The sequence below is a fragment of the Lutjanus erythropterus genome, chromosome 19 (assembly GCF_056507025.1).
Source record: "Lutjanus erythropterus isolate fLutEry1 chromosome 19, fLutEry1.hap2, whole genome shotgun sequence".
NCBI lineage: Eukaryota > Metazoa > Chordata > Actinopteri > Lutjaniformes > Lutjanidae > Lutjanus > Lutjanus erythropterus.
This window is the reverse complement of record NC_139335.1, coordinates 8,622,419-8,647,345: the sequence shown is the minus strand read 5'-3', so window position 1 is coordinate 8,647,345 and position 24,927 is coordinate 8,622,419. Positions and strand designations below refer to the sequence as shown.

The 24,927-nt window shown below is 41.5% G+C and overlaps 1 protein-coding gene across 6 annotated transcripts in view; it reads right to left on the bottom strand.

Annotated features, from left to right (window-relative positions):
* Nucleotides 1-24,236, bottom strand: part of svilc (supervillin c) — a 32,509-nt gene extending 8,273 nt beyond the window's left edge. The window contains exons 1-18 of one of the 6 annotated variants that reach the window (XM_084744981.1): nucleotides 23,891-24,236; nucleotides 18,365-18,871; nucleotides 15,150-15,305; nucleotides 14,855-15,031; nucleotides 14,352-14,386; nucleotides 11,560-11,621; nucleotides 8,852-8,997; nucleotides 8,124-8,346; nucleotides 7,002-7,588; nucleotides 6,335-6,461; nucleotides 4,558-4,605; nucleotides 4,374-4,436; nucleotides 2,545-2,619; nucleotides 2,314-2,464; nucleotides 2,006-2,204; nucleotides 1,192-1,358; nucleotides 988-1,101; nucleotides 756-892 (exon numbers count right to left, since the gene is read on the bottom strand). In XM_084744981.1, coding sequence (XP_084601107.1) covers nucleotides 756-892; nucleotides 988-1,101; nucleotides 1,192-1,358; nucleotides 2,006-2,204; nucleotides 2,314-2,464; nucleotides 2,545-2,619; nucleotides 4,374-4,436; nucleotides 4,558-4,605; nucleotides 6,335-6,461; nucleotides 7,002-7,588; nucleotides 8,124-8,346; nucleotides 8,852-8,997; nucleotides 11,560-11,621; nucleotides 14,352-14,386; nucleotides 14,855-15,031; nucleotides 15,150-15,305; nucleotides 18,365-18,645 — 2,748 coding nt within the window. In that variant the 5' untranslated portion in view covers nucleotides 18,646-18,871; nucleotides 23,891-24,236. Of the gene's footprint in view, nucleotides 1-755; nucleotides 893-987; nucleotides 1,102-1,191; nucleotides 1,359-2,005; nucleotides 2,205-2,313; nucleotides 2,465-2,544; nucleotides 2,620-4,373; nucleotides 4,437-4,557; nucleotides 4,606-6,334; nucleotides 6,462-7,001; nucleotides 7,589-8,114; nucleotides 8,347-8,851; nucleotides 8,998-11,559; nucleotides 11,622-14,351; nucleotides 14,387-14,854; nucleotides 15,032-15,149; nucleotides 15,306-18,364; nucleotides 18,872-23,890 lie in introns of all 6 variants that reach the window. The other 5 variants (XM_084744980.1, XM_084744982.1, XM_084744983.1 and 2 more) reach the window with 5 other exon arrangements.
* Nucleotides 24,237-24,927: the final 691 nt, after the last annotated feature.

Here is a 24,927-nt window from a genome sequence, read left to right as displayed (position 1 = left end):
AGTTTTGCAACAGGTGCTGCAAACAATGGATGAGAGCAGCAAGTAAACCAAACTAGTCAAAACACACATGCTGTGGAATTAATTAATAAATCCCTGTAAACTCACTGACTCTGTGTGTTTAATGCATAATGAAAGAGAACATTGATGCTGTTTGTTATGTAACCTGAGAGCAGAAAGCAACATGAAACATTCAGCACTGCCAGCTTTACCCCCAGAAACAGTTTTATTTTACTGCCTCTGTGGGCTGCTCAAAATGTATTTAATGCACAAAGTGCTTTCTGGAGCATCCAGTTCAGTTTTTAATGACATTTTATGCATTTTGTGGCATGAAATGAGATCTGATATCATGTTCATTGGTAACGCCCAGAATGATATGGAGTGATATTTCTGGGCATGTGATAAGGTTTTTGAGAGAAGTGACATTTTCACACATTCTCACCAAATTTACATTTCATGGCACAAATTGTCATATAGTTTATGCACCTATTACCACCTGCCCCTGGTATATTAAATGTTAGCATACTTGAGTGTCAGACTAATCATCAGTACGCTTCAATTGTGTTAATGATTAGTTAACTGATAGTTTAAAATATTCTTGGTACAAAATTAGTTGTTCCAAAATAACAGAGTATTTAGTAAACTTTTATGTGCTAAAGTGGAACAGTAATAAGTGTTTAATAAGTATTTTTAAGCTAACAACACACAGTTTTGGAAAATAAAAACATTACTGTATGTTAGCATCCTCCTTGCGGTACCTTGGCTTTCTCCTGTTCATTGGCGAACTCTCCGCTCCACAGGATGCAGTGCTCTGGAGCGACCAGCAGGAAGCAGTCTCCGCTGTTGAGCGACCACACCGAGGGCTCCACCAGACGCACCTGGACATGCCGCCTACCTGTCACCACAGGCACTCGTTAATATAAAAACCTGAACACAAAGACATCATCCTGAGGACGCTCGTGCACTCAGATGAACCAAGTCTTTTCTGACCTTTGATGTGAATGAGCATCAGGCTGGTGAAGGGAGGATAAGACTTCACAGCATCTGAGGAAGAGCTGAAGTCTTCTGATCTGATCAAATGTGACTCAGAGGAGTTCTTGGACTCTGTGGGAAAAACACACAATAAAAGAAGATGAATAAGGCGGACAAAGTAAAATGAAAGGGAATAAAAAAAGAGAAAATATTCCCACTCACTCTTCTCTGCTTGGATCCTTTCCTCTGAAGCTGTGTTCACTCTGTCTCCCATGTAGTCTTGTCTGATGTCCTCCCTGGCAGCCAGAGCCCTCAGAGGGTTTCTGGATCCCTGAGTCCGACGGGACGGACGCACTGAACGCCTGTGCTCCGCTACTGCTGAGGTCAGCCTGCACCACACATGAAAAACAGCTTCACACACCCAGTCCACACAGTCTCCTTAAATCATATAAATTACTCATCACTGTGGTCAGGGCCAATTTGTAGAAAGTATAAAGCTGAGAGCAAATTTTCTTTAGTGCAAAGACTGCAGTACTTTTACTTTTACTTAACTTTATTATTTGTGAGGCAATTATTTAAACAAGCTCCAGAGGTTTCCTAACCCTGTTAGGAGTCACCAGCAGATGGCTGCATTTCCCTTTCCAACAAAGACAAAATATCTTGGAAATATATGACAACAAAATGATAAAAAAAAAAAAAAAAAGTACAGAAACTTGACACGAAGTGACCACTTTGGTAGACAGCGGCACCCAGTAGGCCCCATTTAAGCACACAGGACTTTGGGACATTTCACTCAGGACCCCACTCACATAATCAGCATTCTGTTCAGCATCCCAACTTTTTTGGAATTGGGGTTTGTATCCTGCTTAGTACCAACTTTTAGTAACTAACTATGAATTTATCTCAAAGGAAATAACCTGAAGTGAAAACAGAAGGGCGCAACTTCCCTCCACCACATCCCTAAATATTTAAGATGTTCATAATAGAGTAAAATCAACCAATAATCTTACAATCTGTGGTAAAAAACCAGGCTCACATGGGTGTGTTGGTTTGGCAGAGGACGTCCAGGTCCTGCTCGCTCTCTGTGGCAGCTACGTCTCCACAGGGTGGCGGCACGCGTGCGGAGGGAGGTGACTGATCTCCAGAGAAATCTCCATCAAACGTGTTTGATTCATCCACATGTGTCTCCTCTTTCTCCTCATGTGGAGCCACTGACAGCGGACAGCTCTGTGGAGCTGCCGGGGAACGGGACAGCAAACGTAAACTTCACGTACTTGAGACTTTATATCAGTGAGCCTTTACATGATCTCATATTAAAGAAACAAGACAAAACTCTGCTCTAACCTTCATTTGCACATGTTGGAGCTTCTGTGGAGTGTCTCCTGTCATGAGAGGCGTAGTTTCTGTCTGATTCTGAAGATTCTTGTTGGTTTTTCTCCTGCTGCATGCTCATTTTCCCTTCATCCGTCTGAAGCTCATCCTCAACCTCCTTCGTCTACACAGCCAGAGAAGCAGACATGTTAATCAACGATTTAAGCATCAAAAATATTTAAAGATTCAAAGACATGCCGTCACCTTCTGTCTCCACTGAGGCTGAATCTGGTTCTTGGTAGGAGAGGAGACTTCTTGTGCCTCAAAGGACAGATTTGTCTGAGGAAAGAAAAACAGAATAACATGGACCATAAGGTAGCCGGTGAGTTCTTTAGTGTAAGACTGAGGGCAGAATGCAGGGGAATAAACAGAACAAAAGTTGAATTATCTGATCCATTTGGAAAAATAAACAAGAGTGCTCAGAACATAGCAGGTGGCAAAACAACACGTACGTACAAGATGTACAGATTTTTCACACAAATAAAAGGTTGCTATTATCATTATGTTAATAATAATCTTATCTTAAACTAATTTCTAGGATTTATTTATCTTTACAACTAGAAAGAGGTCTTTTCAGAAACAACAGCGTATGTTAAATCAACATAGGAGAAAGAAACTAACAAAGTTATCTGAAGATGACTAGTTAAAAATAGATCTCAAGCTCACATCTGTGAAGGGAATTAATCTGGAAATAAACTTTAAAATAAAAAAGTCACAAAGCAGTAAACCCCGGGCCTTTACTACAAAGCAAGATTTGGGGTTGCGAGGTATCTTCAGGATTAACCCTGGGTTTTCAGTCCTATGATGGTGCTTCACTTCTTACCAGGGTACATCGGCATCTACTTAAGATTATTTACCTTTCGCAATTTAGAAGCAACAGCAGTGCTGCAGCTGTACTGACACTCTCCCACAGACAGACACACACCAGAGAGCCTCTCGTCTCTGAGCCATTAGCATTAGCCTGGCGAGCTACAACACAGAAACTTTTTGAAAAAAAGGGCCACAAATGTGCTTTGAGTGAGTGTCAAAGCTCGAGCAGACTCGAGTCTTTCTCTGTAGACATGGAGAGTCGGACAGCAGCTGCTCATGGTTGGTTTAGCTCTGACTGCTAGTCACAACCACGCTCACTGAGTTAGACTCAGACTTGAGGCTGCAGTTGCACTTCAGTATGCATCATTCTTATAGACAGAGGAAAATTAAAGGCACAATATCTAATATCTCCTCACTCTCTGACACATCCAGTGTATCCCATGTGTTCCTAAAAAATTATAGCAACTAGCACGTGCAGGTACCTTGAATAAATTACAGATTTCTCTGCATTTGAGCTCTGGTGGAATCATTTTGGATGATGCAAGTACACAGCTTAACAAAATATATATCATATGTCTTGCATTTTTAGACGTTTTAATGCAGAAGGAAAACGTGATGCTCAACAAGGAAACACATCCGACAAGACAAAATATGACAAAATATGTACATGTGTCTAAAAGTTTCACTTGCATGTTTCATTTGAGCTACAGAACCGAATGAGAAGCATTAATTTATTGTTCTTGAAGATAATCGAACAAAACTTGGCTCTTTTTTTGTAAATCGGGTCTTTGAAGGTTGTGAAAACATCTTAGAGTCATTTCCACAAATTTAGCTAGAATATATTTAAAATTTTGTTCGAGGCTTGCGACACCAGTATGAAGCCAGCCTTTAAGGCTACTTAATGTAAACATTTCTTAACAAACATTTCTAAAAAGGTTAGAAACTTGAAGTATAAGATAAGTATAAGAACAGCAGCACAGAATAAACCGAGACAGTTGTTGAGGTGAGACCTGTGATGTATCACTTCAGAAAAAGGATAATTTTCACACACAAAAACACTCTTCAGGTGACAGAGTTGACTCGTTAGTGTGAGTGAAACTTCACACATCATCTGTAAAAATCACAACCACCTGGAACAGTGCGATGGCAAAACCTTTCACTGCATACCAAAACCACTGCAAACCAAAACGCGGCGATTCATCTGCTCATGCTCAAACAATTACCTGATTGAAACACATGATATATTGGGGCGTACTGCTAGAATAGACAGAGGCAAAGACGGGTTCCTGGGAGAGAAGAGGAATTAGAAGACAGGGGCAGGCTAAAGCTATTGTAAAATTAGTAATGGAGATTATAGTGAAGGTTTAGAAGGATATGTGCATGTCAAAGCATTAGTTGAAGACTTACCCAGCACTGAGGGTTGACATGCTCCACATGAAGGTTTTCTGTCTCTTCCTACAGAGCATGAGAGGAAACAAGGGGGTAGATAATAAAACAAACAAAAGATGACTAATTAAAATGTTGCTGGAAGGTACATTAAAATAGATATCTACAGAACAGGAAAAGAAGATTCAAATTAATACATGCACACATAGTGTCACCATGGTGCAGCTGAGATCATAAGGTCATAAAGCGGCCGACATTTACATTAACAACGAGAATAATCGGTCTGTTTACATTCCTCGTCCTGTTCAGAGATATTCAAAACCATCTCTGTACATACACACTAACTGGTCAGGATATATTTCCCAGTAACTTCAGTCTGATCTCAAGACATTTAGCGCCTCCCAAATCCAGAGGGCTGTTGCTAAGAGATGCTATATCTGGTTTCAATGGAATGACAGATACACGCGCCGATCTGACCACCACCCACTTCAGGAAGAGTGAACCTAATAACCTCCACACGCATTGGGCTCAGGCTGCAAAAATCTGGGACCCTTTGTTAAGATTTCACTTTCTGTGGCACCCAAGTCTATAAAAGCATTATAAATATACATGTAATGCACCAGAATTTGTTTATAGCGATGTATAATTATAGTTATAAAAACTTGTAAATACTCATAATGTTCACACAATCAAACACACACATTATAAAGCATGTAGACAATCTATAAAACAGTCTGAAATGCATGGCACAGGGCATTTAGGGCATGTCCAACTCCACTTTGCTATTTAAACAACACAAAATTTGGTCCCAAAGTAATGTGCAAGGCACTAGGGGTTTGTTTTTAGGTTTATAATATAAATTTAAATCAGACAGTTATCTCCCATTCTCTTCAAAAGCCAAGCACTCCCTCCTCTGGCAAGTTGCTATTTAAATGACAGAATCAGCGAGTTAGAGAAGTGAATGGAGATGCTGAGATGATCCACTTATAGCATGGTTAATCTGCGGGTCGGGTGGGCCGGGTCATAATAATTAACACTCTGATTAGCACCACATGGGGTGCAGGTGGGTGAAATGAGAGTAAGTGTCTTTCTGTGCGAATTGATGCACAGCTGCATGACTGCTGTGTCATCACAGCATGCACGGAAATCAGATGTCAATACACGACAAAGTAATGTCACTGCAGCAAATATAATTCAGTATATCCAACAAAACTTAAATCAGGAGTTATAAACTTGACAGGACAGAGGAAACTCTCCGGAAAAAAACCCAGAAGAAATCATTTTTTAGAAAGCTCTGATGGAAGTCAGGATTTTAAACTGAAACAATTTTACTGTATGAATTACGACTGTGTGTGAGACCTTTTGGACATTACTTAACATTAATTAACTGTGTATTAACTGCAGTGCCCTGGATGCAGACTCTACGCTCGTTGTGAACCTGCCTATGTAGTTTCATCTTACTGTACTGAATAATGTGTCCTTTAAACAGCAGGAATATGCTACGCCATTGACTTTAGACCAGGATTTGCTGGTCAAGGGTGCAATCACTTTTTGCTGAGTCAAGATAGCAATGCACCTGACCACACTACATTTTAAGATCAACAAACCTCTGGGGGAACAGATGGGTGCTACACATGAAAAGCTCATTCTAACGTAATGAAAACGTGAGGAGGACAAAACATTTACGCTCTTACATAAAAGGTCAGAGGAAAAACTGAGTTAAAGGCAGACATGGATCTCTACAAGAAAAAAACACAAGGATGACCCGAAAGGCAGTTCTGGCAGCTCGGATTCTTACCTTGCTTCTGCTGTTGTTGGTCGTCTCTGGCAGTTTAATGCTGTCATCTACCAGTGTGACCTGGACATGTCCCAAGGCCGGGGTTTCTTCAGTCATCTTCCTCACGCTCTCTTCCTCATACTGTTGCCTTTTGGACAGATCACAAACCTAAAATTGCTTGTACTGGTGATATCTGTAAATTTGATCATTTTTCGCCGCCCTTAATGTCTTAAGTATTCAATGTAGTCAAATTATCATCATCACATGGAAGATTATTGCATTCATTTGAGAAAAATGAATCTTAATTTTCTCAGATTTTCTGAATTTATGAGATAACTTTCATGGAAAAAAATGGCCTTGTTTTTCTGGAGAGCCAGTGCCGCATGAAATGTTAAATGGAGTCCCAGGGGCACGAACATCTGGCAGGTGCAGATCTAACTGGGGCTGTTATATGCTTTGGGACAGTCTTTGAAGGGGCTGAGACCTGGTCCTGGCCATAGAGAGCCTGCTGGATGTATCTCATTAATTCAGAAAAACAGAGACAATTTTTAAAGATAAAAAATTATCTCAAAAAGAGATTTTTTTCTGTCAAGTGAATGCAATAAACTTCCATATCATCTTAGTTCAAAATGTCACATAATAATCAGAGGAAGACGCTCAGTTTCGTATCAGCCCATCAGATACTTACTGATCTCTCCCTGTAGTATCTGAGCTGTGCTCTGAAGTGGAAACCAGCTGTTCCTGTGGTTTGGTCTGGCAGGGCCTTTCCTCCAGAGGAGCGTCCTGCTCTGATGGGGCTCTTATTGGTGTACAGGCGATGGTTTCCCTCCTGGTTCGAGCTCTCTGCCTCCAGGGAGCAGCACTCAGCGAGCCTCCCTCCCCACCTGAGGCCTTACGCCTTTCTCTCCGTGGTGGTACAGGAATATCCTGCCCCTCCGTGCTGTCCCTCCTTTCTCTTGTCCCTGCTTCTTCACAGCCTCCGCCATTCTGTTCATGGCTGAGTGGCGCGTCCGTCTGGCTGCCCTCAGTCCTGCTCCACTCTGAGCCTCCAGAGCAGCTCTTCTTCAGGATTCCTCTCAAGGCTGGCTCGGAGTCGTGGCGCTGCAGACCCTGCTGGGTAGGGCCGCTAGGTTCCCCAGGCACAGGGCCGGTATCAGGTCTTGGCTGGGAAAGGCGTACCTCACTGGGTTTTAAGTTGACAGACGAGGCCTGCTGTCTGTCGGACAGATGAGGGGACAAAGAGAAGGCAGGAAGCTGTACGGGGCCTTTCTGGAGCTGAACACAGATAAGGAAAAAGGAGTTTATTCAAAATATAAAACAATCAAACACTAAACACCTATCAATACAGGCAAACTGACAAATATCTACAAATTCTGAATGTTGTTTGTCCATTTATCAAAGAAAATTAGTCAAGTTTTGGATTATCTAAAGTAAATTAAGTTGAAGCCATAGATTATATATTAAATATTGTAGGTTGAAATCCTATTTAATATACAGCCGATGGTTGAAACAAGTTGTTTCCTCCGCCCCCACCTCTGCAGAGTCGAGGAAGCTCAGGCAGGCTGCAGCAACACTGCAGGAGTGCAAGATTGTACTTTGACAATGACAAGTGACGAGGAGTCCTACACTGAAAGCTGATCAGCTGTTTATAACCGTCAGCTGTCTGTCAATGTAAAGTTAAGTCAGGGGGACTTTTCAGAGACGGTGTGTATTTAGTTTTCTTTCTTTTCTGTTCTGAGGTTTTTAGTGTATGAACATGTAATAAAAATATCGTTTGAACTATGTTGTTGCGTCTTCTCACCAGGCTGACCTCCTCCACAGTGATGGGCTGCGTGCGGTACCGAGCCCCCTTTTGCCTCCGTCGCTCTGGGGGCCCGTCAGTGGGGCCGTCTCCTCCCTGCCTCCCCGGCAGGGACAGTTTGTTGAAGAGGGCCAGCTTCTCACTCATGCTCAGCTTGCAGCTCTCATCGTCATCCTCCACCGGCTCGGCCTGCACACACTGGGACTCCACTGGTGGTGCTGGTTTGGGGGCGCTGTAGGAAGATATGAGTGCACATGATATAAAACAGGCTATTTTTATAATGGTCATTAAAACAATAAAATAAAGTCCAAGAGCAATTTGGTTAGTTATTTGGTATGTCATTTTCTTGTTTCTTATCCTGTATACCATCTGATGAACCCCACAACTGTCTTTTTGTTCCAGTTTGAATTACTTATGTTAAAACTACAAAACCCAGCTGTTGTGGAAAAAAAAATATGAAACTATAAGGTATATTTGCAACCTGTTTGTTTTTAAAGATTCATGTCAGTTTTGGCCTGTGTCCTGACAGTCATCTACTTTACGTAATACACTGACTATCCATAAGTACTTCATACTGCCCCACTTCAAATAACCCGAACTATCCCTTTAACTGGTTTCATGCTAAAAATAGTTAGCATATAACTGTTAAGGAAGCTACTAAAAGCCCATGAAACATGCTCATATGTACTCTGGCACTGAAGCTAAAATCTCTTCTTTTTTACACAAGGCTTTCCCACCTGATCGCCACTATTTCCTCACAGGTGATTGGCTGAGTAAGAAAGCGATGGTCGTTGCCACGGCGCACCCTGCGCTCGTGGCAGACGCTCCCTGAGCGAGGCTTCAAGAAGGTAGAGGCCTCAGGAGCAGCAGACTTCTCCAGTTCCTACAGAGGAAGCAGGGAACATGTTGAAGGAGGAATATGTAGCAATTGCACGTGCAAAGATGAGGACAGAAGCAATACTGAGAAAATGAAATCCTGTTTAATATACAATCTATGGTTAAAGCAAGTCCCCCTCCAGACTCAAGGAAGCTCAGGCAGGCCACAGGGACACTGCAGGAGTGCAAGACACGTGCAACACTGTAAATTGACAATAACAAGCAACTGTGCCATGTCTATCTCACTGCCTGCCAGACTCCATTAACATATTGCTCAATTTAGCCGTTATAAACAGCTATGGCCTCCACAAGATTAGTGATTTCTTAAACTCAAAACAGACACATACTCATTTGGTAAATATTCTGCATTAATTTGAACTCTAATTAACGTTTAACAGGCAAACAAAAACAGTTATTAAACTTTGACAACATATTATGGTCATTTTATGATTTATTACAGTAAATATATTACAGATTTCTCCTTTGAGATCAACACATGACATTTAGTTCAACGGAGCCTTTTCCTCCGACAGGTGGACCCCAACAGAAACAGGTCAAATAGCAGCCTCAATCAACAGCCTCCACCTGCTAAATAAGTAATCAGGGTGACCACAAAAATGGCAGTGAAAACTCCCTCTCCTGATGTCTCCTGTTCTATTTGTATGGACAGATGGAGGGAGGGGAGGCAGGCTCGGATAGCTGGTGAATAAAGCTGCTCGCTGTAAGGTGGAGCGTCTTGGCTACATGGATAGAATGCCAGCCCAACAGGTCACAGTGTAACCGGAGCTGTGCCGGCTTCGGTTACCTCCCGGCCTGCCTCCACAGAGAAGCGGGCTAATTATAACACCGCTGCTGTGGTTGTTAACGGTTGTACAGTGTCTGCCACATTTTCACCTGGTGCTTCAAAACTAAAACTGTGCAGGAGGTGAAATGTAGGAACGGAGATCAGGAAAATCCACATCATCTTCTGCACAGAGACAATGTAAACTTCCTGAATGTTCTGGATGTGTGTTTATGCCTCTCTATATATTTGGTCTTTCTTTTAATAAACACGGACCATAGCATTAAACTAAACACAGCACCTGTTTGCCCGTTCATATCCCTCGACATGATCAGGTTGTGTTCTGCGTGCTCAGCACTGACTCAGACTGTAAGGTGAGCAGGCGAGTCGATGACGGGCAACACTTTCTCTTAAGCTGTTCAATATGATCAACACTAGCTTGTACTATTTCCATTTTATGCTGCTTTATAGTTCTATTCTACTCTACTCAGAGGAAAATATAGTACTCTTTACTGCACTACATTTGTCTGACAGCTTTAGTTACTTTTCAGATTAAAGTTTTTCATATTTTGAATGTTAATAAAATGCAGGATGAAGTGTTCCTTCATGGGTTGAGAAAAATTTCTAACTTCTTTAGATAAATAAACAATTTAAAAACCATATTGGATCAGCTGGAAGATGCATTCCCAGCTACAGTTCCTAGAAACTGTACATATTGAACAGTCTTAGAACGTCCCTGCGGATGTAAAGGACGCTGTCTTGTCACGTTCCTTGAATGATGTAGAGCTCTTTTAAGGTTAGGGAAGTGAGATCAAACTTATAGTGACAACTAATGATCATGCTTATCATTTTCGTGGTGTTGTTCAAATGTGCTTAAAGTTAATTTTTTTTTTATTATTATTGATGCAAAACAAACCCACATTTCTGCCACATCTGGGAGACGGTCCAGCATCAACCAAAGTCAGCGACAGTTTTTTCACCATGAAACTGGTAATCGTTTCATCCCCAGTAGGGCGACGTTATTTGGCAGACTGTCACAGAACATTCAGGACATTTAGGGGACCATTAATATAGAACGTTCCCACTAGGTCTCTACATTATGCGCCGGTGACGTACACAGAACCTTTGGTGACATTACAGGAAGTTTTACAAAACCCTCACAGGATCTAAAACTTGGTATCTTGAAGCATCCACAGAAATCCCGGCTCCTGCTGTAGCCAGGTTTCAAAGCACAACGTTCTTACTGTGAGGCAACGGTGCCAACAACTGAACCAGGAACGTTAATGATTAATCACTGTTACAAATTCAACCAACTGGAAATGCATTAATCGAGCATTTAACAGGCAGCTTTCTTTGTGCCCCCAAAACATGGATTTAAATAATCAAATTAATATCATAAAGACGTGTTGACTGGTCAACTAATGACGACTAGTCAACCAGAAAGATCTTAAGTTGAGGGAAGTCCTGGGCTGATAATACTACATATTTTTACTTAAGTAAAGGATCTGAATACATCCTCCACCTCTGGATAAATTTAGTTTGGTAGCAGTTCTGATTTGATCTAAGATCAGCAGCAACAGCTTAACTGTCTTGACTAAAACTCAGCTGTGATTGTACATAAATGTCTCCACCTCCATCCATTAGATGGGAAACCAGGCAACAACACTTCCTGCACAATCTCCACACAGATGCATTTTTAGCTGCAGACTTTAGGACAGAGAAAATCAGCAGGTCATGAGCAGCAATAAGGATCCTGTTTCAGTGCTTCAGAGACAAACATAGACTCACTTTAAACAAAGACATCTTGGCTGCCACGCTCATCTTGGCCCTGTCGTCTGTTTTCACATCAGCTGCGAGGAAAACAAAGGACATAAATCATAATGTCATTAAGATTTGCAAATAAACATGAGCGACATTTTGTGACTCATCACGCACTTCAAATGCTATCTGACAGATATCAACAGAGGAGAAAGGAGCAAGTGATGAGACAACAGTGAATGTAATGTCATATTTATCTGACAACTATAGTGAATGACTCCATTACTTATTAAAGCAACATTATGTAACTGTCATTCCCACTTTACGCCCTGTTCATAACACTTTACAGCACACATTACCAACTATGCCACTGACTTTGGTGAAACTGGATCATAATTTTTCCCTCTGATGTCCTCCAGCTGCTCTGCCTCATCTTTCTATTGTGATTAAAGGAGCTCATTTAGCCTTGCAGCTAACTGCCTCTGTCCAGACCGGACTGGGAGCCGGACCGGACAGTGCGGCACAGTACACAGTATTGCATAATGTTGCTTTAATATTTCACATAATAAGACGCATTATGATCTTATAAAATACAATAATACATGGTTAAAGATTATGCGAAAGCAGTGTAGATGCACACTTCCTTCTGTGTGATGACAGAGTTGTTGGGTAGAGAGAAATTAGCTCCTACATGAAAATGCTCACAACAAGGTCTGTGGATTATCTTCAGTAACCCGCTCATGATTTCTGGAAAGAGACACTGCTGTTGAGTTTTTGGCGGTTTGAGAGCCACAAGCTGAGTGCCATCTAGTTCCAGTATATTCGAGAGAACGCAGACATCTCTCCAACACTCGGCAACTCGCACCAAAACAATTTAGATGGATAAATAGCAGAACAGGCCAAAGGAAAAATTTGCATTTTGGAGTGAACAGTCCCTTTAAAAGAAATACTCCCTAATAAATCCCTCGTTACTTCCTTATTCCACACCCTTTTGTCTTGTTCACTGGTACTATCCTGTACTATATCCACAGAAATTTGTGGGCTATAATCTAAAAAGTTACCAAAAAAGAAAATGAAACCAAAATAGCTCTTACAGGAAATTCAATCAAATTTCTGTCTGAGCTGAAGGGAACTTGTTTTGTTGAATTTGTTTGTGGTATTCATCTACAGACGCAGAGGGCACAGAAAAAAATAAAAACAAAAAATGTTATGACAGACGGTCTAAAATTAGTCTGACCAGCAATAAAAAAATTGATTTACATGTACTTCTTGTTTCTGTCGCTGTGAACTTGCTTGTAAACTTTTTATGGTGGGGGTCATGAAGAGTGGGGCTCACATGGTTTTGTGAGATATAAATCTGTCATCGCTGAGGAGAGTAACTATTGTGAAACCTAAAAATATAACCTGATTTATTTCATGAGCTATTAAATTAGTTCATGGAGGCAACTGCGCAAGTTGGATGCACACTCCAGATACCTGTTTAGTAAGCAGTGTGTGGAGAGAATGTCATATATTTTTCTGATGAAAGTTCTCTCTGTTGCCCCCTTAAAAGGATAGTTTTTTTTTTTTTTTGAAGTAAGGTTCAGTGTATTACCTACAACAGATGACAGTCAGCACGCCCCGAGTTTTGGAGAAGCAGCAGGAATACTCCAAACATCACGTCAGCATCACGCTCACAACAGCGTTCATGCCAAACTGAAGCGTTTGTTTATATTGACTCCATATTGTCCACGCATTTCAAAGCGTCCAGCAACAAATGAGCAGCCAAACCTTCTGTGCAGTTTTCCTTTGATATGTGTGAATATTCCTGATTTTTCATTTTCCATATTTTCCATTAGCACTGCAGTGTGTGTGGATAATTGGCAATCGGAGCAGAGGGATGAAAAACTTAGCAGAAAAGTTGTGCAGTGGCAGTAAATAAGCAGTTCGCCCACGAAAACACTGCAGCAATTGTCCAAGAAGTTCCAGTGTCTTGTTTTCTAGCTGCTGGGTAAACTCAAGGGAGAGTCTGTGGGATTAAAATGGGGCAGAGGGGGCCACTCTCTGGCTCTGTCCGCCTAGGTTACAAAATGTGGATAAAATGCATTTTCAACGCCTTTCTACTGAGCACCAGCCTCACGGTTATGCACGTGTTATCAAAAAAATTGATCTGAAGTCTAAATAAACACTTCAGCTCCTGTTTCAGCCTGCCAGATGCAGCCAGGACACGAGTCACACAGAACATGTACACACAGTTGCACTGATAAAAATGAGACTTTTTCTGTGAAAAACACATCTGACTCACTTGTGGTCGAGACAAGAGGTAAAGGTCACGGTCAGCAGCACCAAGGATGTGCGCAGACATGTTGGAGCAGGTGCTCAAGGGAAAAAGGTCACTTTTCTCAATTATTTATAAAATTGGCTGTATTGAGATGTTTTTAATAGTGTTTTAATCTCATAACAGCGACTAAAACTGCAGAAGCTCAGGGGAAACACAACGAAGGCTGCAGGTCAGGCAGACGTGCATCATGCTGCTCTGCAGGGTGTTCTGGATTTACATGCTGAAGAGAATAATTGTTGCCATGGGCCACATTTAAAAACTAAAATAAAGAATAACGTTGAAAAGGATTTTTTTTTTATGTCTTGCAAATAGAGGCCAAAAGGGCAGCTGCTGTAGGTAATACACCAACTACAGATGAGAACTTCATACAACCCCACTTCTCAAAATCCAAACTATCCCTTTAAATAAGATATTTTGACACCACTCTCAATGTGTCTACATTATTATGTTTTCAGTGGTTGTTGAGTTATTTGTCTCTAGCCAGACGGGAACTCAGCTTTACCTTTACTTTTCTCGTCTTCTTCTGCATCCATCAGCCTAGAAGAGTGAAAACATGAGGTCACCAGGTGAAAGATAAACATGCAGGTGATGTAAACTTAAATCTCCAGCTCCCGCGCACTCTCTCTCAGGTCCTGCTTCAAGCTCAGAATACATGTCTTTGTGTTTCAGAATGCAGCAACATCAAGATACTGCGTCACATTTGCATGCTTGGTGAAGAAGCACTATGGAGGGCACAAAGGAGGACGAACACATGCAAACTACACCAGCCATGGGCGCTTATGTAAAGGTGCTGCACCTGCCATACGTCAGCCAAAGTGTGAGAACATTTTTATTAGTGAGGAGCACATTTGAGGCCACTCACATTCAAAATGACTAACTTTAAGAAGGTCATGTCAAATGTCACACAGCAAAAACACTGCAAATACGTCACTGCAAACAGTATCTTCTCTGTGAAAAACCAAACCATGTGCTTCTTTTACGATGACTACAGCACACAGCCCCTACCCGCTGCTCTCCTCCATCTCATTGGCTGTGATCGGCTGTGTCCTGAAGCGTTCGCTGGTCTTTCGACCGCCACCTGAACCGCCCGGAAGGTAACGCCGGGTACGTCGCCGGACCCCCTCAGAGCCCGGCTTCACAGCCAGATCCAGAGAGGACGTGGCTCGCCCAGCATCAGGGCAACTGGTATCCATACAACAAGGGAGGAGGACACAGAAGGATAATGATGAGGAAAGCATTTCCACAGAGGTACACAGGCTGATAGTGTGAGTCTGGATCACACGCATGCAGAAGAGCATACACTTTCTCGGGCTGCGCTCCGTTCCCCGTCTGCTGCAGAAGGGCATTTCTCAACTGGCCAACCGACACCCGAGTGTGGAGCTGCGGGGCATCGAGTCCAAGAGGGACGAGGTACCCCTCCCCACTCAGCATGCTGGCAGAGTCCTGGGAACCCTGCCTGGAGGGGGCGGGAGTGAGGGGAAGGAGGTGAGGATGCAGGAGTGGGGAACGTGGGGAGAGGAACGATCTCAGTAACAAAAGTACAATGCTGACCCTTTCCACTAAGAGCTGCCAAAAGAACATGTAGCTCCCTCTGATTGCAGAGAAGTACAGCATTGTATCTTTGTTTATGAGAGGAAAGACGTTGGCAGCATAGAAGTAGATTTTGGGAGGAACGCAGGGGAAACGTCCCCCTCAATGTTTAGAACATGGACCATGTCACCAAACCCAATAAAAGTGTAACAGTGGCAGAAGACTTGTATCTTGACAAACCCCTATCATAGATGCCACAATACCTCAGGTGGTACAGTCGCAGTATGCAACCTCAAAAGCAATGGTTGCAAGCTCCCTTAAAGCAGAAACTAGAAGAAGCAACTATTTACAGGTGATAACAATGGACGACCCAGAAAGGTAAAGGAGGAGGAGGTCCAATATTAGGATATTATTTCTCCAGAAATCTCAAAACCAAGTAAGTTTTGAGTTGTGATGGCAGCCACTGAGCTACTGGGTAAAGTTTTCTGAGTTTACTTCTAGAAGTGTTGTTTGCTAGTATGCTGACTAATCTTAAAGTTCCATGAAATGGCTAGTGGAGGGCTTATTGCTTATGCATATTGCATATCATTTCCTGTAAAAACTTGCAGCTCGGGAGGGATTTGTCGCGGATGCTGTTTGGCAGATGCTGAAAATGGCCTCCGAGAGGGGTGAAGTATGGTGCAATACATAAAAACACTTAAACATTGATTTTCACTTGATGCTAACTTTAAGGTAATGTTGCCTGCCCAAAATTAAAGCATGCTAATGAGCTAAGCTAGCAGCAGACAAGCTTATTAACCATTAGCTATGCAGCAGCTGTCCAAAGACATTTAAAAGAACAGCAGCATGTTACGTCTTTGACAGCGTGGGACATCTGAATTTGAATGCCATCAATTGAAATTTACATAGAATTTGTTTTCCTCTACATAAAAAAAACATTTCCACCATGAACTGATGCCAAAGGCAAAAATTGGTGCATAAAAATTCACCAGAAAGCACAACTCCCTCTTGATTGCCAGTGTCTGTTTCATAATGCCGGCTCCAACAAAAAGCTCCCAGACCGCATTATGGAAGAAGTTTCAGGCTGGAAGACTACCAAGCAAATGCATAAGAAGAATCAGGCTGGCTTTAAAACTCCCTGCTGGGACCAACTGATTTAGACCTCTCGGTTTTAATTAGTGACAAAGGCCGCATAGCAACTGGTGAAGTCAAAGAAGGTCACTGGTAATAACCAGACCAAGTTTAAAACTGTTAGAATAACCTTGGACTACTGAATGAGTGGGATTTACTTTGTAATCTTTAGAAAAGTACATATATCCTGTATATTAAATATAACTCATTCCCTCTCTAACTAAATTTAAGACTTATTTGAACTCGGGTCTGATGTGAATCTAAAGAATAAAATAGAAAGCTGTTCAATAGCAGTGACTAAAACAAAGTGGATCAGAGTTTTCATGCTTCTGAAAAAAGAGAGCAACCCATACATTACATACAAACCATAATGTATTTATGTCCCACATGCATCTTGTATAGAGACAGTACGCTATAGTAATGCACAGCCACGTGGGATCCTTTTTTTCTCTGGTTATGTTCTCCATTGTATATTGTACCTACAGTGTGTATTGATGTCAAGGTGGAAAAGGTTGAAACAGATGGCACGTGTCATTGGGGTTAGGAAGCGGGCATGTTGCTTTATTTGTGTTTAGATAAATTAAGCCCAAAACACCTGCTCCCCTCAACATCCAGGCTCAGGACCAGGAAAATATACAGACACACAAACATGTGCATTATCTATACAACACACTCCTCCAGCTGCTCTGCCTCAACTCTCTGTTTCCTGATGGACAGATAGCTTTACTTACTGCAAAAGCAAACATTAACTGCTGCTGACAATACCAGTCATTAGCTAGTTAGCTCAGTTAGCCATACAGCTAGTACTCCGATTAGCTAACTCAGATTGGAGCTCTTAGCACCAGGGGAGTGTTGGTGCTTATAGATCACTCGTCTGCAAGGAAAACTATATGAATTGTATATTTTGTCTAGATCTGGGTACAAAAAGACTGAATGCATTTATTGTTTGACTGGGTAAGTTTTGATATTATTTGGTACTGGGTTATTTTGGTTGATACCTTAAAAGGCACTGAGTACCAATACCCAGAGTTGTAGCTGCACGGCTAGCGGTGTGACTACAGTTCTTGCATAATGCTGCTTTAGGAACCTACTTTTATCACTTTACTTAAGGGGGCACAAAAAGACTGACTAATGTAATTAGTAATTAAGGAGTCGTCACTAGTTTGTGCCACTCACCAGCTGGTTCATAGTTCATAATCAGGACTGACTCATGAAGAATGTGGTCAGAAAATGGTGTCATGTTGATTCACAGATATTTATGAACTAATAATTACCCAGTCATTCATTATCTGTACCTGCTCCTTGAAGGGTCGAGGTGGGGATAGAGCCTAGTCCAGCTGACATCGGCCGAATATTAGTAGTGGGTACACCCTGGACAGGTCGCCACTTCATCACACATAGAGAGAAACAACCATTCACACTCCCATTCACACCTACAGGCAATTTACAGTCACCAATTTGCCTATTAATCTGCATGTCTACAAAAGGAAGCTGGAGCACCTGCAGAGAACCCATGCAGACATGGGAAGAACATGCAAACTCTACAAACTCCAACCACAAACTACCCTGACTAGGGGGATTCAAACTCAGAGCGTTCATTTATTATCAGGTTGTTCCTGATTAATTCCTCACTCATTTCTTAATAGAAATAGTACATTTCTGTGTACTGCATTGTAAAATGTGACCCACAATTTTTAGTGTTTCCAACTGGAAAGATGCACTGATCACTATCAATAAGTTTTTAATAAAATCTGCCTCTGATTTTATAGAAAAATTAGCCCTAAGTGAAGACTCTGATTTTTGCATTACTTTACTCACTCAGTCAAGTCATCCTTCACTCCTGACATGACTCACCTTCTTAAGCAGTTGGACTCCGCAGGAGCGTCTGTCTCTAATCCATTTGTAACCCCTCGCGTCCTGCCGTTAACTCTCTCACCAAGGCCATCTGAGTTCACTGTCGCCCTGTGGGTTTGGGTTGACGGGTCATGCACCTCTTTCCCGTCCCTCCTCACCCACTTGGTAGGCAGTTCCTCCATGTTGCCATAGCGTTCGGCCAGTTCTCGCCTCCTCTCAGCTTTGTAACGAGCGATCCGCTCTGACCTGGGCTCCAGGACTGGGTTCTCCATGGCATCCATGTCCCTCGGAAGGATTCAGTTGATTCTCCTCAAATAGTTGCAAAGCATTTAGGGACAGAAAGCAGACAGGTTGTACTTTCTCCAGTTTTCAGCTAAGGCAAAACACAGGAGCCAAACTTTCCTCCAGGAAAATTCAGATTCCATTGAACCTAAAGATTTCTTTGCTTAGAGTCCACCAGTCAGGGGTTGCAGAACAGTCTGTTCCTTGGTGGGTGAGACATTGCTCCTGAAAGAGGAATAAGCGACAACAGATAAGAAACTTGCATTTGTCGTTAACAAAGCACATACAGATGACTTATGTGGCCTTCATCAGTCTGCACACGTCTTCCTAGAAAGGTGCATTTTTCTTAAAGTGCATCCTTCATTTAATTCTCTCCTCCTGTTTGAGTCCATGTAAGATGACCTGTACCAGCCTGCAGTGCCATGCAGGAATCTCCCCTTGCACTGAAACTCAACACCTCAGCAGCCCAGCTCCACTCTGGGTCCAGGCCTCCGTGGCACTGAGTCTACCACCCTGGATGTAACTTAAGCTGAACAAGTCACTGTTTTCTTGCTCCAATGTTACCTAACAAACTACAGAGCCAGTATTTCTGTTGTATGTCAATACAGAGCAATGTTAGCTGTCAATAACAGATTAGATATGGTTTCAAATTAGTTCAAATTTAAATATGATGATCTGAATTATGACTTTCCCAGGCAACGTTCACACACAGATGAGCCAAAAAAGTCCCAGTTGGCAGCGTGGTTGCCTGGAAGTGAATAAACAAAACGGACAAAGCCTGAGGCTGTAAACCACAAATAAATAGTACTGCTATGACTTAATTTGCATTTAAAGACAGCAGCTAACATCAGCTGGGTTCAAGAACGAGTGACAAAATGTGTGCTCACAAATATGTACAAACATAAATGTGTGTTTGCATATGTGTCCGTGTGCTTTCCAAAACTGTGGCTGTCAGCATTCCTGATGCAGGAAGCACAATGGAGCCAGAACAAAGAGACGTGAGCCACGGACTTAGTGCACCAGATAGATCTCCAGCAGGGCTGAATGCTTCTGGTGGCAGCAGAGTTCACAAAGTTAAAGAAGCAACTTTAAAGTTTATTTTAACACGTTGGCTGCTCCTCTCAGACTGCTGGAGAGAACAGACAAAGGACAGGTATATTACTAGGGCTGCAAGTGACCATTGTTTTCATTTAATCTGCTGATTATTTTTGGCAATTAATGGTAAAATGTCCCCAAAAAGTGCGAAAAATGCTAATCACAATTTCCAAGAGCCCAAAGCAACATGTTCAAATTGCTTCATTTGTCCAAGCAACAATCCAAAACCCAAAGACTCTTCATTTACTGTCAGAAATGACAAAGAAAAGTAGAAAATCCTCACATTTAATAAGCCAGAACCAGCATGTGTTTGACATTTTTGCTTTACAACTTAAACAGTTATCATTTATAAAATTAGTTGTCAACTAATTTTGTTTTAAAACTACTGCAAGGAGTCTTTATGGTTATGAAGGCATCTCAGTTTAATACTGATGCCTCCACATGAACTACGTAAGCGAGACCACCCAGGAGCTTTAATCGACTAATTGACTAAACTACTAATAGCTGCCGCTACAGAGCCAGAATGTCAAAGTCTGCAACAACAACAGGTCAGATCAGCTTTTCGTCTGTTAGAAACACCCAAAATATACAGATTTTTAAGTCATACTGAATAAACTGAAGGCCACATTTGCAGACGCTGTCAGCAGGAGAGAGTAGATCCAGACCATGCCGTAGAAAGCTTTAATGAGCTTAACTGTAACATTCAGTGATCCCTCAAATGAGACAACAAGCTCATGGATCACTGTTCTATAGGGCTGTGTCGGCACCTCAACACACGTGTACATGTGCTTTGAAGGAAAACATTCAGCCAACCGGAACAGGAGAACTCACCTCCCTGTGTCCAGACCCAGAGGGAGCAAGCCAGCCACAAGCATCCCCAGTCTCACTGACGCCACGCTCCTTTATGTTTTCACTGGCAGAACATGAGTAAGAGTTGAGAGTGGCCACGCTTGTTTAAAGAGCAGAAGTCATGTGACGACCGCAACGATTGTCGATTGGAGGGGGGAAAGCCATCGAGGCTCAACAGGGATCACGGCCTTCTAATCCAGCAACAGTAGTTGACACTAGCTGTGAAATAAAGCCAGTGGGTGGATGAACACATGGGACCCATACTCTGCCGACTCAGACAGGGAAACTTCAACAGTGTATGATATTCAAATGAAAATGTCCAGAGGGTTAAAAAAAACATTTTCCTCTGGCCTCTAGCGCTTTGTGTTTTGTTGTGTCATTGCTTTTAATTTTGGAGGCATTAACTGTAGAGATGTCTACCTTCTCTTCAATATACTACACTGAACTACATCCAGCAACCGTATCACTGCACAGAATGAAACCTGCATCTGCTCATGGACAAGAGGCTCATGCTCATCAGGATCTGAACATTAATGGCGTCCTCCTTGGCTGAGCTGTAGCCTCTTGTCCATGAGTAGATGCACATTACCTTGTGTGCCTGTGATAAGCTGGTGTGTGTCGTTTAAGAGAAAGAAAATAGATCTTATGTGAAAGTGCTCACAACTGGGGCTGTGATGATAACTGCATTACCACAATACCACGGTCATGTGACGCCTGTCATGGGTTTAGCTCATTTCCATCATCACCACAAATTTTATTTTGAAGGGTCAATCTATGTTATTCTATTGTGAAATGCATTTGAGCTCAGTGCGACAGATGGGATTGCCAGTGGATGGCTAGCAACATGCTAACAGCAGTGCTGGACTTCCCATTATGGGTTTATTTTACCATGTCTCAAAAAAAGACACTGTTGTTTAAAGCTGGATTACAAAGCACACCTGAGCCAGCATTGTAATGTTTGCATTAGTGTTAGCATTAGCTTAATGTTAGCCTTTCCTTCTCAGCTTACTTCGGGACTTTTGTTGGTCTTGAGAGTCTGAAGTGTTTATTAACTGACACAATTTGACATACGCTGTACATTTACTGCCAAATTTACAACTTGCCTTTAATTTTTGTCACTCAGCAGGACACTGGCTCTTCCTCGCTTTTACACTGGACACACCTGCTACATACTGCCCTATTTCTTAAATGAGCAATGCTGCTCTTATAGTTGTGTCCTTCAATAAAGTCCAGTAAAAGGTTTCATGTTTACAATTATTTGGGGAGATGCGGTAAACTGCCATCCCACAGGAAAATGTTGCTTTTTCACCACAGTTAGAAAAAAAATCTATTTTGTCACAGCCCTGCTCACCACGAGCCGAGTTCCATCTGGTTTCATTATGTTTGAGAGAAGGCAGACATCTCTCTGGGCAATATTTCCAAAACTCTGCAACTCACACCAAAACTATCTAGACAGACAAATAGTACTACGGGTAAGAAGAAAAATATGTATTTCCGGTGTTGAGGATGAACTTGCCCTTAAATGAAAAGGCCATTAATGTTGAGCTAAATATATAAATTAGAATCTTCCACATATTTTAACAAATGATATTCTCAAAAACTGCTATATCACTTTCAGTATATGTTAGGTGTATTTTTACAAACTAACGGTTTTCTTGCGCAGACATGTCAGACGTTACATAACAACAGGACCTCAGTGTCAAGCAGCAGCAGCTCAGTAAACCAGATAAAAAGGCTGGCCAAGAATAAGCCTTTGACCAATTACACCTGTACTGTCCTGGCTGGACTACCTGCACGAAAGCCCCCGACAGAGCACCGTAATTCAAGGGCAAATTCTCACAGGCTTTTCTGTCTTGCCTCCCCTGAATATGTGGGTGTAAGTGGCATGATGAATATGAGTGGGTTTACACTGTCATGTATTGTTCAGGAGTAAGACAGGGAGGGTAACTGACACAAGCAGCTGCACTCACTGTTATGTCTTTGCTTGATCTCTACATTAGAGGCATGTGGCTGCAGGGCAGAGAGTAGAGAACAGCTTTCTCTTCATGCAAACACCATAATCCACTTGTTGGCTCCCAGCAGGGTGTAGCGCATTAACAGTTGTTGCTCTGATGGCAGTTTTTCCATTACACTTATAATTTAGATTAAATTGCCCAACAAATATCTTCAGAAAATGTCAAGCTGATAATATTTCAAATGGGTTGGGCAAAGATAGATGGTAAAAACCTTTTAAATTCTGTAATATTAATGTCAAAACTAGGGGTGTCACGATTTACTGGTATTGACAATAACTGTGATATCATGTCAATAATACACATGTGATAATATCACGTAATTAACCCAACTTCTCTAAACATACTGTGGTCTTAAATTGATTCTGTTTATTTCCATTTTTGCCCTCACCACACTCCTTCACACACACACATAATTCCAGTTTTTGTACACTTTTTTACAGTTATGGTTACAGACTCTTTTCACCTCTATATTCATATTTTGAGTACAATTCATTCACCCCAAAAGAGACAAAATGCGCAATAAACAAAGTTATAGATGAATTTGACTGTTTTTTTTCTTCAAACTTTCTAGCAATATCATGATAATATCATTATTGTAAATTATTTTGGCCACAATAATGTAGAAAAATAATACACAATAGTGTAGTAAAAATTGAACAGCGCAAAACAATTTGATAAGACTGAGAAATTAGAAGAAAAATTACATCACTTGACTGTAATGCAGCCTTTAAAACCAGGAAAAGACAACACTTATGGCATTACACAATATAACAACATCCAAAATCCAATTCGATATCTAGTTTCATATCACAATATAGATATGTCAATACATTGCAACCCCTACTCACAAATCAGTCAGCAGGGAAATAATAACAGTAAGATAAGATAGTTGGTAATAAGACTAACACTCCACCAAAAACTTAGCATATTAAAATTTAAATTTCTCGCAGTTTCATTCATGCGTAATTCGTGCGTAAATGGTGCGTAAAACATGCTCTGACACCCAAAAACATCGAACTGCCAAATCGTCACCGCCTTTAGATCATTTTCAGTCAAAACTACATCGAACTTTTTACATGCAAGTCTCATAAAAGTAACTTAACACCATCACTTCCATGTCCAATGCACAGCTGAACTTCAGCAGGTCAGACAGAACAAACACCAACAGATGAGCGAGTCTAACAATGTAATTAAATATTCAAAACTTCACATTTTCGCCTCGTTAGATTTCCTTGTGTAATTTCGTTGTAAGAGACAATGAATGGAAACTTAAGTATGTACTTACATGCACTGCGCGCCGTTTGAAGTGGGCATGAGTGGTGGCTGCCGCTGCCCGTCCTCCTCAGCCCGGCGGTCCCTCCCCATTGGCCCCTTCACTGCCCGGACTGTCGCTCCAAATGTAGTCACACTCGCAGCTGTGGAGTTGTCCGTATTAAGGGAGGGGAGTATAAATAGATGGACAACTCGTGGGACGCCCCTTCTTCTGTCCGGGAAGCAGCAGCAGAGACGAGCTGCTGTCTCATGAGCTGTTGTAGCGGCTTTACAGAGAGCAGCAGGTCCGCTTGTTAGTTAATCTGTACCACTAAAGCAAAATATCCAATAGAAGACCTAAAGCCATGACCTAAACGCGTAGCCTTGTGCAGGCTGAAGTCTTTATGTAACTTCACAATTTACTCGCATGCATAAGTTGTATTTAATTCAATTACCACAAGGTAACAGAGAAACCTGTGGCCAGTTCGTTTTAGCACTGGAGCTCCGGTTGGTTTCTGGATCTCTGTGCATTTGATGCAGCTGACATAATACACATAATATAACCTGCTGTGTACATTGTGTGCTACCATAAAATAATTGCAGTTACATTTAGTTGGTGCGTAAAACCTAAAGTAAAACATAAAAATGCTTAATATTCGTATGCCAATAATTATACTTACTACATATTCTGTCTATAACGAATAAATTCCCTGGTAGAAAAATAAATGTTAAATATATTAAATTTTAGTATTCTTGAGTGTACCTTCAGTCAGACTAATCATCAGTATGCTCCAAATATTTGTACCAAGTCTATTTCAGTTGTAATTAAATTGTAGAACAGCACAATTTTAAAAGTATTAGTGTACTTTTAAGCAATAAAGTGGAACAACTTCAGTAGATGTCTGTGTTTGTACAAATATACATGCTTAATTAATGAAATCGAAGTTTACTTTTATACTACTTCTTCAAAGGACACTGAAGTACAACTTTAAATAAACTTATACACTTATATAGACTAATTGATTTAAACTAAAGTACACTTTATTAAAGAATACAGATAATTGCATTACA